This window comes from Saccostrea echinata, unplaced genomic scaffold (assembly GCF_033153115.1).
Source record: "Saccostrea echinata isolate AGI-Se365-2 ecotype Australia unplaced genomic scaffold, CSIRO_AGI_Sech_v1 ptg000029l, whole genome shotgun sequence".
NCBI lineage: Eukaryota > Metazoa > Mollusca > Bivalvia > Ostreida > Ostreidae > Saccostrea > Saccostrea echinata.
In genome coordinates this window covers 35304138-35317294 of record NW_026889778.1, presented here as the reverse complement: position 1 = coordinate 35317294, position 13157 = coordinate 35304138, and the positions used below count along the sequence as shown (strand labels likewise).

Genomic DNA, 13157 nt, shown 5'->3' with positions numbered 1-13157 from the left:
TCAGATAAGAAGGATTCATGATCCTGAGCTAATATAGCTTGTGTCTTTCTTACTTTATAAAAGATACATAACTAATATACATGTATATCACTTGGAATTGTACTTAGGTCAACTTGAATGATTTTGTCACTTTTGAACTAAAAGTCTAAGTAAGTAAGTCTAATATAGAAGCCATTTGAAATCTTTATCCTTGGGTGTTTCAGTGCAAGCTGACAGACATTGAAATAGTCTTTGTTGATCAATGATGATTTAACCTAAGTTAACAATCCCATTTCATTTTGTGTCATCACATGATAAAGAAAGTTATGATTTTATTAAATTCAAATTGAACAAACTTAGGCTGAAAAAAAACAACAACATGTATTTCCCATAACCCAGCTGACCTAATTTTACCCACCGACTCTACTACTTTTTATTCCAAATAGAGATTTTGAATCATACTTTTGTTCATAGTAAAGTTTTCTCATAGTGCAATCCATAAAATGCATGTCTCGTACACTGTAAAAACCTGTTTATCCAAGAGTCTTAAAGAGTACTCCTACTTTATATATATATATATATATATATATATATATATATATATATATATATATATATATATATATATATGTATATATATATATATATATATATATATATATATATATATATATATATATATATATATATGTTTGTTTGTTTATTCATATACATGTATGTTTATGTACATGTATATGATAGAAAAACAATGTACAGAATAATTAATTGATGCTTTCAAAATAAAAAGTGTTGCTTGTGTGACGCAGTGGTTAGAGTGTTTGCTCTAGAGTCGCGAAGTAAGGAGTTGATTGCAGGTTCGAATCCCACTGTGGGATGTGAAGACCGGTCCTTCGGATGAGACCATATAAACAGAGGTCCTATGTCGCAGTAGGTGCTGGCATGAAAAAGATCCCTCACTGAGAGCGGAGTATAGGTCTATTAATTTGCAGCCCTCCACCGACAAGTAGTGGCATCTCCATATGAGTGAAAATTTCTTGAAAGGGAATTAAATAACAAACAAACAAGTAAACAAAATTAACAGTAAAGTAAAAAAAAAAGTTATTCCCTACTTACCTAGCCTAATTTTTTTAGCATATGTCACCAGAAACACATAATTTTTTTTCATTTGGCCTAATTAAGTTAAATTACTATAGAATTGTGCATTGAATCATTTGATTCTTAATAAGAAACTACTATAAATTGTTAAAATGATAGTGTAGATAAGTTCTATAAAAATGAATGTGGCGCTCTCACACATGTATTAATTTCAAACTTTAAAAATTCTAAAACTAATCAAATTAATAATGTAAAGCATGGTAAAGTTTGTATTCAGTCTCTATTTGGCATCTACAGCAACATCAGGGGATTCTCCAAGATCCTAACCCAGATCTAGATGAATTAATCAAGGCACATGCAGATCTCATGACTCCATATTTGGTTATTTTTTGACATGGTCGATTTCCCAAATCAGGGTCTCCAGATATGGAAAATGGCACAGGTTTCTGGTACAGGTTTTTCAGAATCCATGAGTTCATGTAGGGAACCTAGCACAACTTTCTGTGAAGGGTTTATTTGTAAAACTGTGTTATGTTATATTTCAGTCATTATCCCATGCCTGTTCTTGCCTTGACCACTTTTTCGCATGGCTTTCTATACATATTTTACATATATAGGAGGAGAAATGCTGTCTGTTACAGGTTTATGGAAGCTAAATTTGTGCCTGTGTTTAAACCACCCAGACAGTTTCATATGGGAGTAACCCCCCCCCCCCCCCCCCTTATGAACATACAGCTAATTCTCTTTCCTCCTGTTGTTTACAGTTACATGTATGAGCGAATAAATTCAATTAATGTGTCAATTTATATTATTTATTAATTCAAAGCTAAGTTGAATATATTTTTACATAAGGATTCAATATGTACACAAAAATTCACAAACGAGGTCGGAATCGGTATTCAGTCAAGTTCAAGTTCAAAGTGAAAGTAGTGTACTCAATGTACAGGCCGGCAGGGTCTTGCCGTATGCAGTCTAGACGAACTCCAAAAACAGCGTGAACTCCGGAAACGAAGTCTTTGGCTCCATCATGCATTGCGCCAAACTGGCGTCCAATGTAAACAAACGATGGATTATAGTTCGCTTTCTCCAAATATACGGCTGCATAATGGCTGTATTTAGTGCAATATTACTTCATTTTATTTTTTGTTGAATGGATAATTGCATTTATTAAATTATTTTGTGAATATTGACTTATTTATCGCTTCAAACTCTTGCATATTAGTGAATTGGATATACGACATCAAATTCAATACTGCCGGTAAGAAATATTTTCTTATTAAATTTATTGTCTCCTTGATTTAAATTTTATGTCGTTCCTACACTAAAGGTGCTTTTATTTGTTTTTGAAGACACCCAACTTGTATTTATTTTAATCAGAAAATGTGCATTTTTCCACCACGGAGCAGAGGTATTAATAGGTTCATTTTTAGAAGACATGTTGTGCCCTTAATATCTAGAAGAGTGGGTTTTAAAGTCTTCATATTGATAGATAATAGTTTTAAAAATGTGTTCATAATAATATCTGTTCGTATATGATAAAAAATCGGTAAATAAGGATGGTAAAAACTTATGCGTCCAATTCAGATGTCGTACACAAATAAAAAACCGGAATGCTAATTTATGTGTAAAATTCAGTCAAGTTTTTAACAGTTGCAATATATATTGCCCCATTTTGCAGATATATCCCTTTTTTATGCATATTTACTTCTCAAAACGTATCATTTTCTCTATAATTGATCTGACTTGAAACGTTAACTTTGAAAGTAAATATCTCCTTTTTTGCAAATAAAATCAAAAATCTGACAAATACGATCTCTTCCGAAGTCTTTTATTTAGCATTTCTGAGTACTGGTATAATTGCCATACTTTCCAAAACTTTGCACGGACAGTTTTTGTAGACCCATCATTTTTGCCGAAAAATCGCCATTTTTTGTGTGTGTGCGCATGCGCGGACTCTTTTTTCGGAGTCTTTTTCAGTCTCAATTTCTTACTTCCAGAAACGCTGTTTTTGGAGTTCGTCTAGACTGGTATGTAAGTGACATGCATGTGTCATTTTATGAAGGGGTATAAATGAAAACTATATTCATGGAACAGGATTACATGAATGAGGACATGTACATTCTTTGGAAGCAGTCAGTCAACTTATTCAAGTGTGTGTGAACATGCACACTAACATTTTTCATATTTTATTGATGGCATGATCGATACATGTATTAATTTTGTCTAATGTATTATTTGTCAGCATGGTCAGTAAAACATGCTTTTTAACTGTATTATTTATTTAACTTAACAATGTTGGGACTTAAATCAGTGCAAGATGAAGCAAATTCATGATTTATGATTATTTTCAAATAATGAACATAAATGGAACATGGAACGTTTGTATGTGTGTAATGTCTGTCTGTGAATGTTTTAGGATGGATGTTTTGTGATACTGAAGTATAACATCGATTTTTTTAGGTTCATGGTGATACGGGAAAACTTCAAGGTTCCTGCAGATGGTGTTTAAAACTATTGGCCAGTGAACACAAACCCATTTAATTATATTTTGAATCTTCACCAGGAGAAAAAAGATGGCAGTACTTCTAATGTGTAAGTAGAATTGTTTTAAAAAGCTTCTTTTTTTAGCTCACCTGAGCTGAAAGCTCAAGTGAGCTTTTCTGATCACATTTTGTCCGGCGTCCGTCTGTCTGTCCGTCTGTCTGTCTGTCTGTCCGTCTGTCTGTCTGTAAACTTTTCACATTTTCGACTTCTCAAGAACCACTGGGCCAATTTCAACCGAACTTGCCACAAAGTATCCTTGGGTGAAGGGGATTCAAGTTTGTTCAAATAAAGGGCCACGCCCTCTTTCAAGGGGAGATAATTAGGAATTACTGAAAAAATAATGGCATCATTTAAAAATCTTCTTCTCAAGAACCATAGGGCCAGGAAAGATGAAACTCATGTGGAAGCATCCTTAAGTAGTGTACATTCAAGTTTGTTCAAATCATGACCCCCGGGGGTAGGGCGGGGCTGCAATGGAGGATCAAAGTTTTACATAGAAATATATAGGAAAAATCTTTAAAAATCTTCTTCTCAAGAACAGCAAAGCCATGATGAGTCATTTTTATATGGAAGCATCCTCAGGTAGTGTTGATTCAAATTTGTTCAAATCTTGACCCCCGGGGGTAGGGCGGGGCCACAATGGAGGATCAAAGTTTTACATAGAAATATATAGGAAAAATCTTTAAAAATCTTCTTCTCAAGAAAAGCAAAGCCATGATGAGGCATATTTATATGGAAGCATCCTCAGGTAGTGTAGATTCAAGTTTGTTCAAACCATGACCCCCGAGGGTAGGGCGGAGCCACAATGGAGGATCAAAGTTTTACATAGAAATATAAAGGAAAATATCTTCTTCTGAAGAACAGAAAAGCTATGTTTAGTCATATTGATATGGAAGCATCCTCAGGTAGCGTAGATTCAATTTTGTTCAAATGATGATCCCCAGGGGTAGGATGGGGCCCAATGGAGGATGGAAAGTTTTACACAAGAACATATAGAAAAAATATTTCTTCTCAAGAACAGAAAAGCTATGTTTAGTCATATTGATATGGAAGCATCCTCAGGTAGTGTAGATTCAAGTTTGTTCAAATGATGACCCCTGGGATAGGGAGGAGCCACAATGAGGGATCAAATTTTTACAAAGGAATATATGGGAATTTTTTTTAAAAAATCTTCTCAAGTACAACAAAGCCATTTGTTATATTGACATGGAAGCATCATCAGGTAGTTTAAAATTCAAGCCCCCCCCCCCCCCCCCCCCCCCCCCGGTCTTTTGCCTAGCCAATGTGCTCAGGTGAGTGATGTGGCCCATGGGCCTCTTGTTTGTTTTGGAGTGGGATGAATGGTTAAACAAATACATCATGTACATAAGCGTTGAAATCCCTTTAATACAGGGTGTTTCAACAAACATGTCCTTCTTTTACTACTTCACATGAGTCCGTCAAAAAAGGAAAGATCAGTGTTTTGTAACGATTTATCTAAAAATAAACATTACAATGCAGTCTTTGCCAAATCTTTTTTTCAGTACATGCCCTTCGGGCAGGTTTAACCACTTATTACGCTAGCCCGAACAAATATTCACATGCCCAGAATTTTATCAAGTAATTTTATTCTTATTTGCCTTTTCATGGCAAGGAAATGATCCGAAATCCATTTCTATCGATCTATTGTCTAGCCATTAATATTGTTTTCAACCTGTACACTTTTTGTGTTTCTTTTGCAAAAGAGTTCCCTGGAAATCGTGGTAGAATAAACTAATCGTTAAAATTTTATTTGGTGCTCCACTTCAGATGAAAAATCAGACTTTTAAGTACATTTAATGTTATTGGTACATGTGTATTACTTAATTTAATAATACGGAGGCTTAGGCCTCAGAATTCACATGCCCTTTGGGCTTGTAAGTATGCAATTTCCACATGCCCCCTTCCAATTTTACCAGGTCCCGGGCTTCGGACTCCCGGGATTTGTCGAAGACTGATTACAATTAATGTACTTTTTATAGTTTTTTGAAAGTACATGAATTGTTTTATTCCAAAGATTTTTAGCTCACCTGAGCCAAAGGCTCAAGTGAGCTTTTCTGATCAAAATTTGTCCGTTGTCTGTCGTTGTTGTTGTCGTTGTTGTTGTAAACTTTTCACATTTTCATCTTCTTCTCAAGAACCACTGGGCCAATTTCAACCAAACTTGGCACAAAGTATCCTTGGGTAAAGGGGATTCAAGTTTGTTCAAATGAAGGACCACGCCTTCTTCCAAGGGGAGATAATTAAGAATTTGTGAAAAATTAATGGCATCATTAAAAAATCTTCTTCTCAAGAACCACTGTGCTTGAAAATATGAAACTTATGTGGAAGCATCCTCAGGTAGTGTAGATTCAAGTTTGTTCAAATCATGACCCCTGGGGGTCGGGTGGGGCCACAATGGGCGATCAAAGTTTTACATAGGAATATATAGGAATAATCTAGTAAATGTTAATTGTTGAAAATCGTAATTTATTCATTTTGTTTTCCAGAAATTTTTATTGGTCTGTTGGGACTTACTAGCGACAGATTTTATTAGTCCAAATGAAAATGTATTAGTCTGATCAGACTAACGGACTAACATTAGTGTTGAACCCTGACATTAAAATATCTCAGGCATATATTTAGTCAGGCCATGCTTACACTGTATAAAACATGATGCTGGAAAGTTGAATTGAAAATTTAAGTCTCCTTTATCAGTCTCTAACAAAAACTTTTAACTAAATCAGTAGAATTAATTTAAAATTCATAGTCTTTCCGAAATGTTTAGACTTTATATTTTGCAATAATTACTTAAGTGTTCATTATTGATATCCCTTATCTTAATTCCTGAAACTGACAAATCACAGTAGCCTAGACGGTAGTTGTTGTCGGTACTCGCATTATAATCAATAGGTCCCTGTTCAATTCTTGTTCCTAGCACCTTGTCAATCCAAGATGTTTGAAATAGGTAATGAGATTGTTCGATTACTAAGCTGTGACTCTATAAGTGAAAGATGCATGTGTTTTAAATGAAACCTTAAAAATCAAGGTCTCATTTCATGGTAGGCAAAATAAAAAAAAAACCCTTCAGTGTTAAGCTACTAGTATACATTGTAGTGAAACCAAATATCGAAATTTTATGATATGGTGTCATATGTTGTTTTTTTTTTCAACCACAAATTAAATCCCCTCAAATCATGAAAATTAAAACCAGTGAAAATAACCAATTTTGCATTAATTGAGAAACTTGCATGTATTTGAAAGCTTCCTGAAATACCAGTAGTGTAGATTCAAGTTTGTTCAATTCATGGACCCTAGGGGTAGGGTAGGGCCACAGAAGAGGATCAAAGTTTACATGGAATGACAGAAACATGATTTAAATCAGTCATATTTATTATATCCATGTCCTTACCAAATTTCTGTTGCACTTTTCTCAGCAACTACTCATCGAAGGTGCTTAATATTTTAGCACGCTCTCTGTTTAGGCATGCCATATGGTAGGATGTATTTTTGTAGGAATCCCATGTTAACTTCCTGTTTATCCCTCCATCTGTCCGTACTAAATTTCCATCACAGTTTTCTCAACAACTGTTAATGATGATGCTTGAAAGTTTAGCACACTTTTAAATTGTTTAGGCATGCCATATGGTGGGATTCATTTTTGTATGAATTTGACGTCAACTTCCTGTTTACCCCTGTGCTTGTCCGTACCAAATTCAAATCAGTGCGGGAATTATAATTACTAGTGAGCATTGGCTCGATCACAGACTTCTTGTTTTCTATTTGATAGGAATGTCTTTTACTTTAATTAGCTAAAATACTTATTTAGTTCTTCACAAATATTCTAAGAATGTTCTTTTTTTATAATATGTGTAACCATTACTGTTTCTTGAGTCAAGATTTTTTTAATTTATTTTATTGGTATTTATTTCTACTAGAAGCAGCTACTAGGGAAGATTTAATGAAGGAAGATGAGGAAGTGGAGAAAAAGCTGAAGAACAAGGAGGACAAGGTGAAGAAAGGACAAGGTTATTACATTATGTATCTCACAGTATTTTTACAAAGCTCTCTCAAATCCTGATTTATAAAGTTTTTTTGTAAAACTTAAGAATGAATTCTTATTTAGTTCTTGATCCTTAAATATAAATGAAGAAGGTAACAATTTTTACAGGGCACAGTGACTTGCAGTGTGTGTCATGTAACATTATTACAACATCTATATCATGGGTCCATAATTTTGAGTAAGTCATTCATCAACCACTTTATCTGTACTGGAAACCATTTCTGAGAGGGATGAAGTGATGGAAGATAATGAGCCAGAGGGTGGAACGGAAGAGAAAGGGAAAGAAATAAAGAAAAAGGCAGAATGAAAAAGGACTAGGTAATTATTATCACAATACCCCCCCCTTTCCCCATCAATGTATTTCTTCAAGTCAACAAAATTACCGTGTACTTATCTTATTCTTTCATAAATATTTTGAGAAAAAATATCAAAACATCAACTTTGACTGGATGTAGTGACTTGCATGTGTGTAATTAGCTATGGTCGATACAATGACCTTGTCAGCAAAACAATCTTTCATTACATGTAAGTTGAATGCGGACTGATGTTTTTAATACTAATTGTTTGACCATTATTTACACATTGAATTGTCTGTTTACACATTGAATTGTCTACAGACTTTTCCTTTTTCCCGATCATGACAAGGAGCACACATCAAATGTGAATGATTGGCAGAGGATGTTTACTCCTATATTGCACCTGATCCCACCTCTGATGTTTTTAGTGGTCCGTGTTTGCTCCTGATTTGTATTTTTTCTATGGACTCTTGAGCTTCGTTATCTCCATAATTATATGATTGTACAGTGAAAACTGTCTAATCTGACACCTGTGCAATCCGTCACACTGTAAATTCCAACGTTAAATTTCATTCCCATTTTACTTTTTTCTATGTTTTTTTACACTGATCAATACGACGCCCTATCTATTCCGACAAAAAATTTGTCTCCCAGTGCATGTCGGATTACACAGGTTTCACTGTATGATTAAGTGGTATTTGAGTACTCTTTACTGGAACCCAGGAACATCTTTATTTTTTTTTACTTTGTGTCATCTAGTTTAAGATAATGAGATTGGACTGTATATAGGTAATTCATCATGAAAAATGTTACATGTTACATGACTATGCCCTGACTTTACCTTAGGCTGAAAATGTCGATCAAGACACATTTCTAGTCTTCTTTGCAAGTACTTGTAAATCTGTTCAGTCTTTTTTTTTTCTTTTGTGTGAATCAAGCTGCACACTTTGAAACTTTGAATCATAACCTTGTTAATTGATGCCTGTTATAGGGGAAACGTTATTTCTTGACCAGGCTTTAATAGCAGCAAGAAATATAGGTGAATTTGAGGTCATGGAAATATTTTAGGTAATAACAAAAGTATGTATTTCACATTCTAGTACCAAAACGTTTCTGTCGAAGTCAAGCAGGTACATGAAAACGATTAAGTTACTAACCACTCTTTTCTCAGATAAATCACTAAAAAGGTTCAGTATGCCAAGATTTTTCATGAATCTGGTAAAATCCGAAACTTGACTGAAAATTGAGTTTTTGTCAGTTTAGTAGTTTATCGAATTGGATTTTTTTTTTTACAGAACTTGCAATAGAAGAAAAAGTTGAGGAAATGAAGAGGAAGAAATTGAAGATGAAAAGAAGAGCTCTGGGAGGAAAAAAGTGAGCATAGTGCACTTATTTCTATCATTTTACATTTTATTGCTGCATTATCAGATGCCGTCTGAATCATAAACCTTATCTACTGATAAAGATGATGGGCAAACAAGGCAAGTAAATGCCTATTGTGTAACAAAAAAAGATGTAAAAAGTTAAATCTTAATCATGTCAAAATTTTCTTTGATACTTCATGTAACATTATTGTATACCTTATGTAAAATCTTTGCAATTTGCTACAATCTTATAACGATTAATATTATTGATCTATGAAATAGCAGATACACACCAAAAGAGGGCAAAAATGGTCATTTTTTCCTCCTATATCATACTTTTTAAATATGAGTAGGTCTTCACTCCATATTTTGGTAAGATTATACTCGAAGTATATTTAAAACTTTTCCTATTTCGTTTGACAAAAACATGGTGAAATGACCAACTCTTCTAAAAATAGACTTTTATGTCACAACTAGTGATGGGAATTGGTAAGAATTTCATAATCGATGATCAGGCTACTGTAACTAACTAATTATCAATTATAATCGGACATTTACAAAGTCTGTCAATTTTAGTTTATTAAATGGTAAGAATGGTTGAATAACAACTTTCTGTGGTGGTCCAGCTGTAGTTGGAATAACTGTGTCTCGGAACAACCCCTAGTCCTTAGGACAATATCATTTTAACGACAGAATGTTCTATCTAGTCAAGCTGGTTCTACGCTCATTTTGTAGAATCCAAAGTACGTCCATACCCAGGAATGAGCGTTGTTACCCGGGTATGAATACAATGTCTCTTTGTCTGTGCCATTACGATATGCATATAATTAAGTTAATAGAAAAGTTGCGGCTGGAATATTTGGCTTAAAAACTATTACGCTTTTAAAATAAAATAAATAACCCGATTAATCAGAATAAAAAAATTGTAATCGAGCGCTTGGATTATGCCAGCAATCGACTGATTTTCGATTATAATCGATGATTGGAACACCACTAGTCACAACAACATTCATATCATGGTTTGACATTAACTTTTATGAGTACTAGATCAGTCGTGCTACTTCCCATAATTTTTACTAGCTCTGACCATAAATTCACTAGCCCTGACCAAACTTGAAAATTTTCTATTTATAACCTCCTATTATAATGGGGAAAAAGTTTTGAAACCATACTACAGTGTATCTCTCGCATGTGTTCATGTATACATTTTGACAGACTGTTGAGCCCATAGGTAGCAGCCCAATGAGCGAACATGCGAATGTTATAAGCTTTAAAGAACATAAATTCAAGGAACTTAAATAAAATTATTACCGTAAATATACATGTAAATAAATTAAAAACTATAATATTCAATGAATATTTATACCAAATGATACTGAACAAAGCTGAGGTTTCGATTGTGACTTGTCTATTACAGCCGGTCTAAAAAAAATAGCAATTGTGTCATGCAGGAAAGTTTTCTTTTTCAAAGCAATGGCTGTGTTTGCAATCTGAAAATTAAGAAAATTTCTTTAAAAAGTTTTTAGTCAGAGCATTTATTTGAAAGACTGAAATGAGAGTTAACATTTATTTCATCCACACAACCAGTCGGGCAAGTTATTGAACATTTAACATGACGGACCATGCATTTACTAGACTGGGTCAGTCGGACGTGCCTTAGTGTCAAACCCTGCATATCTTTCAGAAATATATTTGAAATCCATTTAGTCAAGAGCCACATTTTTAAACATGATTTACATATGTAAATGCCCATTTTTGTCATGAGCTACATGTATGTACAATGTAGTTTAGTGGTTAGCATGTTAGTCTCTTAGAAAAAAAACTGATATTCAGGATTTAATTTCATTGCTTGGGTTTCAACCCCTAGAATACCACTTTTTTTTTTATCATAGAATGATTTTTGCTTAAAGAATTTTCCACAGAAAAGTTTTGTTTGTAATACATGTATAATGTTATACCTTTCAATAAGAAGAACTTTACTCTAAATACTAAACTCAGTATTTGAATATGACTTTTATACATTTGAAGCTATAGGCTTTTTGCATGCCTTGTTCACCCATCTCCTTATGCACATTATGAAACATGTAAAACTAATTATTACATATTACTGTTACTTGGTAGACTTTGAGTGTAATTAAAATTAGGTCGTTCATTTTACTCCATTTATTAATATATGTTACTAATGAGAGACAGATAAATATACAGGAAAAGCTAAATGAATCTAATTTGTGTAGCTTGTTGAATGTTTTCATTTATAATATTCTTATAAGTGACTTGCTTGGATACATGTTTTCATTTTGAAAAAATCCTTATTTGTCTAGATGCATGTATTCTGTTGTGAGTACTTATATAGTCCTAACTATAAAGATTCCAACCTTTTGATATGTAAATTATAGAACAAGATGAGATTAAAGTTTGGCACTTTAAACTGGAAAGCTTGATAGGAAACCAAAGGCAAGGACAAAAGAAAAGGATAACCCAAAATTTCAGAAAGTGTTTGTTAAGTTGTGAATATACTTTTCGCTGTGTATTCTTTTTAGTGCCTTTGTCGGAAAGCAATGTCCGCTAATTCAAGTACAACGCTAAATGTCTTGCACAAATACACATAAAGAAGAACATTAACAAATGCTCTAAATCAAATCTCCGCTAACTTGCTCAATAATCAACTTCTGCCAAATATCGTACACACTAAATATTATACATTTACAGTAATTCAAAAGGCTAACAAGTTCTAAAGGATAATCATTTAATACAAATCAAATACACAAAATGTTAACTAGCTGTTTTAGGAATTTTAATTTTAAAATTTATTCTTGTCCTTTTGCTTTTAAAGAAGTGTTGTTGTGTCTTAATTAAGATTGGAAACTTGATCACTGATATATTTTTATTTCATTTTTATGTAAAAGCTTTAATGGTTCTATTATATAATTATGTATTTCAGTACCATTTGTAAGATGTGTGGACAAAAGAAAAACAGCCATAGAGTGCCAATGTGGAGTGGAATAAGTCGGTATGACTTAAACATGGTCAATTGAAGTGTTTGAATGCCCCTCCAGAAAGCAGAACAATCTTTGAATTTGCAGGAAAGAGTATAAAATTTGCTGTTAAAATATCATAACAGCTAGACAAAGATTAAATAACAACTACATGTACATCTAAAGAATTCTTTTGTCATAATAGTGATTCATGTGCAAGTACATGTGACAAGTGCTATAACGACCTAATATAAGTGTGTTTTAGGAGCATGTTGACTCTATTGTAAATGTATTGACTCCTTATATGACCTCATTTATATATAACATTATATGAATGGTAGTGTAGTGACTTGAAATGTGTGTTAGTAGTATAGCTCGTTATGTGTGGTAATTTTGTTAATATTTGTTTTACATGTATGATAGTACATATAGTATGGTGACTCATGTGTTGGGAATTAATGTATAATTTTATGTGTGTTACTGGTATAACTCATAATGTGTGTAAATATTGTTTTTTGTAATATATGTAGTGACTCGACATGTGTGTAAGTAGTGTAGTGACTCGACATGTGTGTTATGAGTGTAGCTTATGATGTGTGGTTATTTTGTGTACGTATGTAGTATGGTGACTCATGTGTTAGGAATGTATAATTTTATGTATGTTACTGATATGCCTCATCGTGTGATTTAAAATGGTTATTTGTAATGTATATATTAGTAGTAAAGTGACTCGACATGTGTGTTAGTAGTGTAGTGACATGACATGTGTGTTAGTAGTGTAGTGACTCGACATGTGTGTTAGTAGTGTAGCTTATTATGTGTGGTAATTTTGTTATTTGTTATG

The 13157-nt window shown here is 33.3% G+C and overlaps 1 protein-coding gene across 6 annotated transcripts; it reads left to right on the top strand.

Annotated features, from left to right (window-relative positions):
- Positions 1–2132: 2132 nt before the first annotated feature.
- On the top strand, positions 2133–12837 carry LOC133194765 (uncharacterized). Of its 6 annotated transcripts, XR_009722174.1 has the most exons (6): positions 2133–2332; positions 3535–3666; positions 7554–7627; positions 7787–7996; positions 9270–9348; positions 12280–12837. XR_009722174.1 is itself a non-coding variant. In XM_061330671.1 (5 exons), exons 2-5 carry the CDS (start codon positions 3648–3650, stop codon positions 12371–12373), a joined length of 279 nt encoding a protein of 92 aa, XP_061186655.1. In that variant the 5' UTR covers positions 2133–2332; positions 3535–3647; the 3' UTR covers positions 12374–12837. The 6 variants fall into 6 exon arrangements, 4 of the variants coding, with proteins under 4 accessions (XP_061186655.1, XP_061186657.1, XP_061186654.1 ...); XM_061330671.1 differs by lacking the exon at positions 7787–7996 and having other exon boundaries at positions 7557–7643; XM_061330673.1 differs by lacking the exon at positions 7787–7996 and having other exon boundaries at positions 7554–7643.
- Positions 12838–13157: the final 320 nt, after the last annotated feature.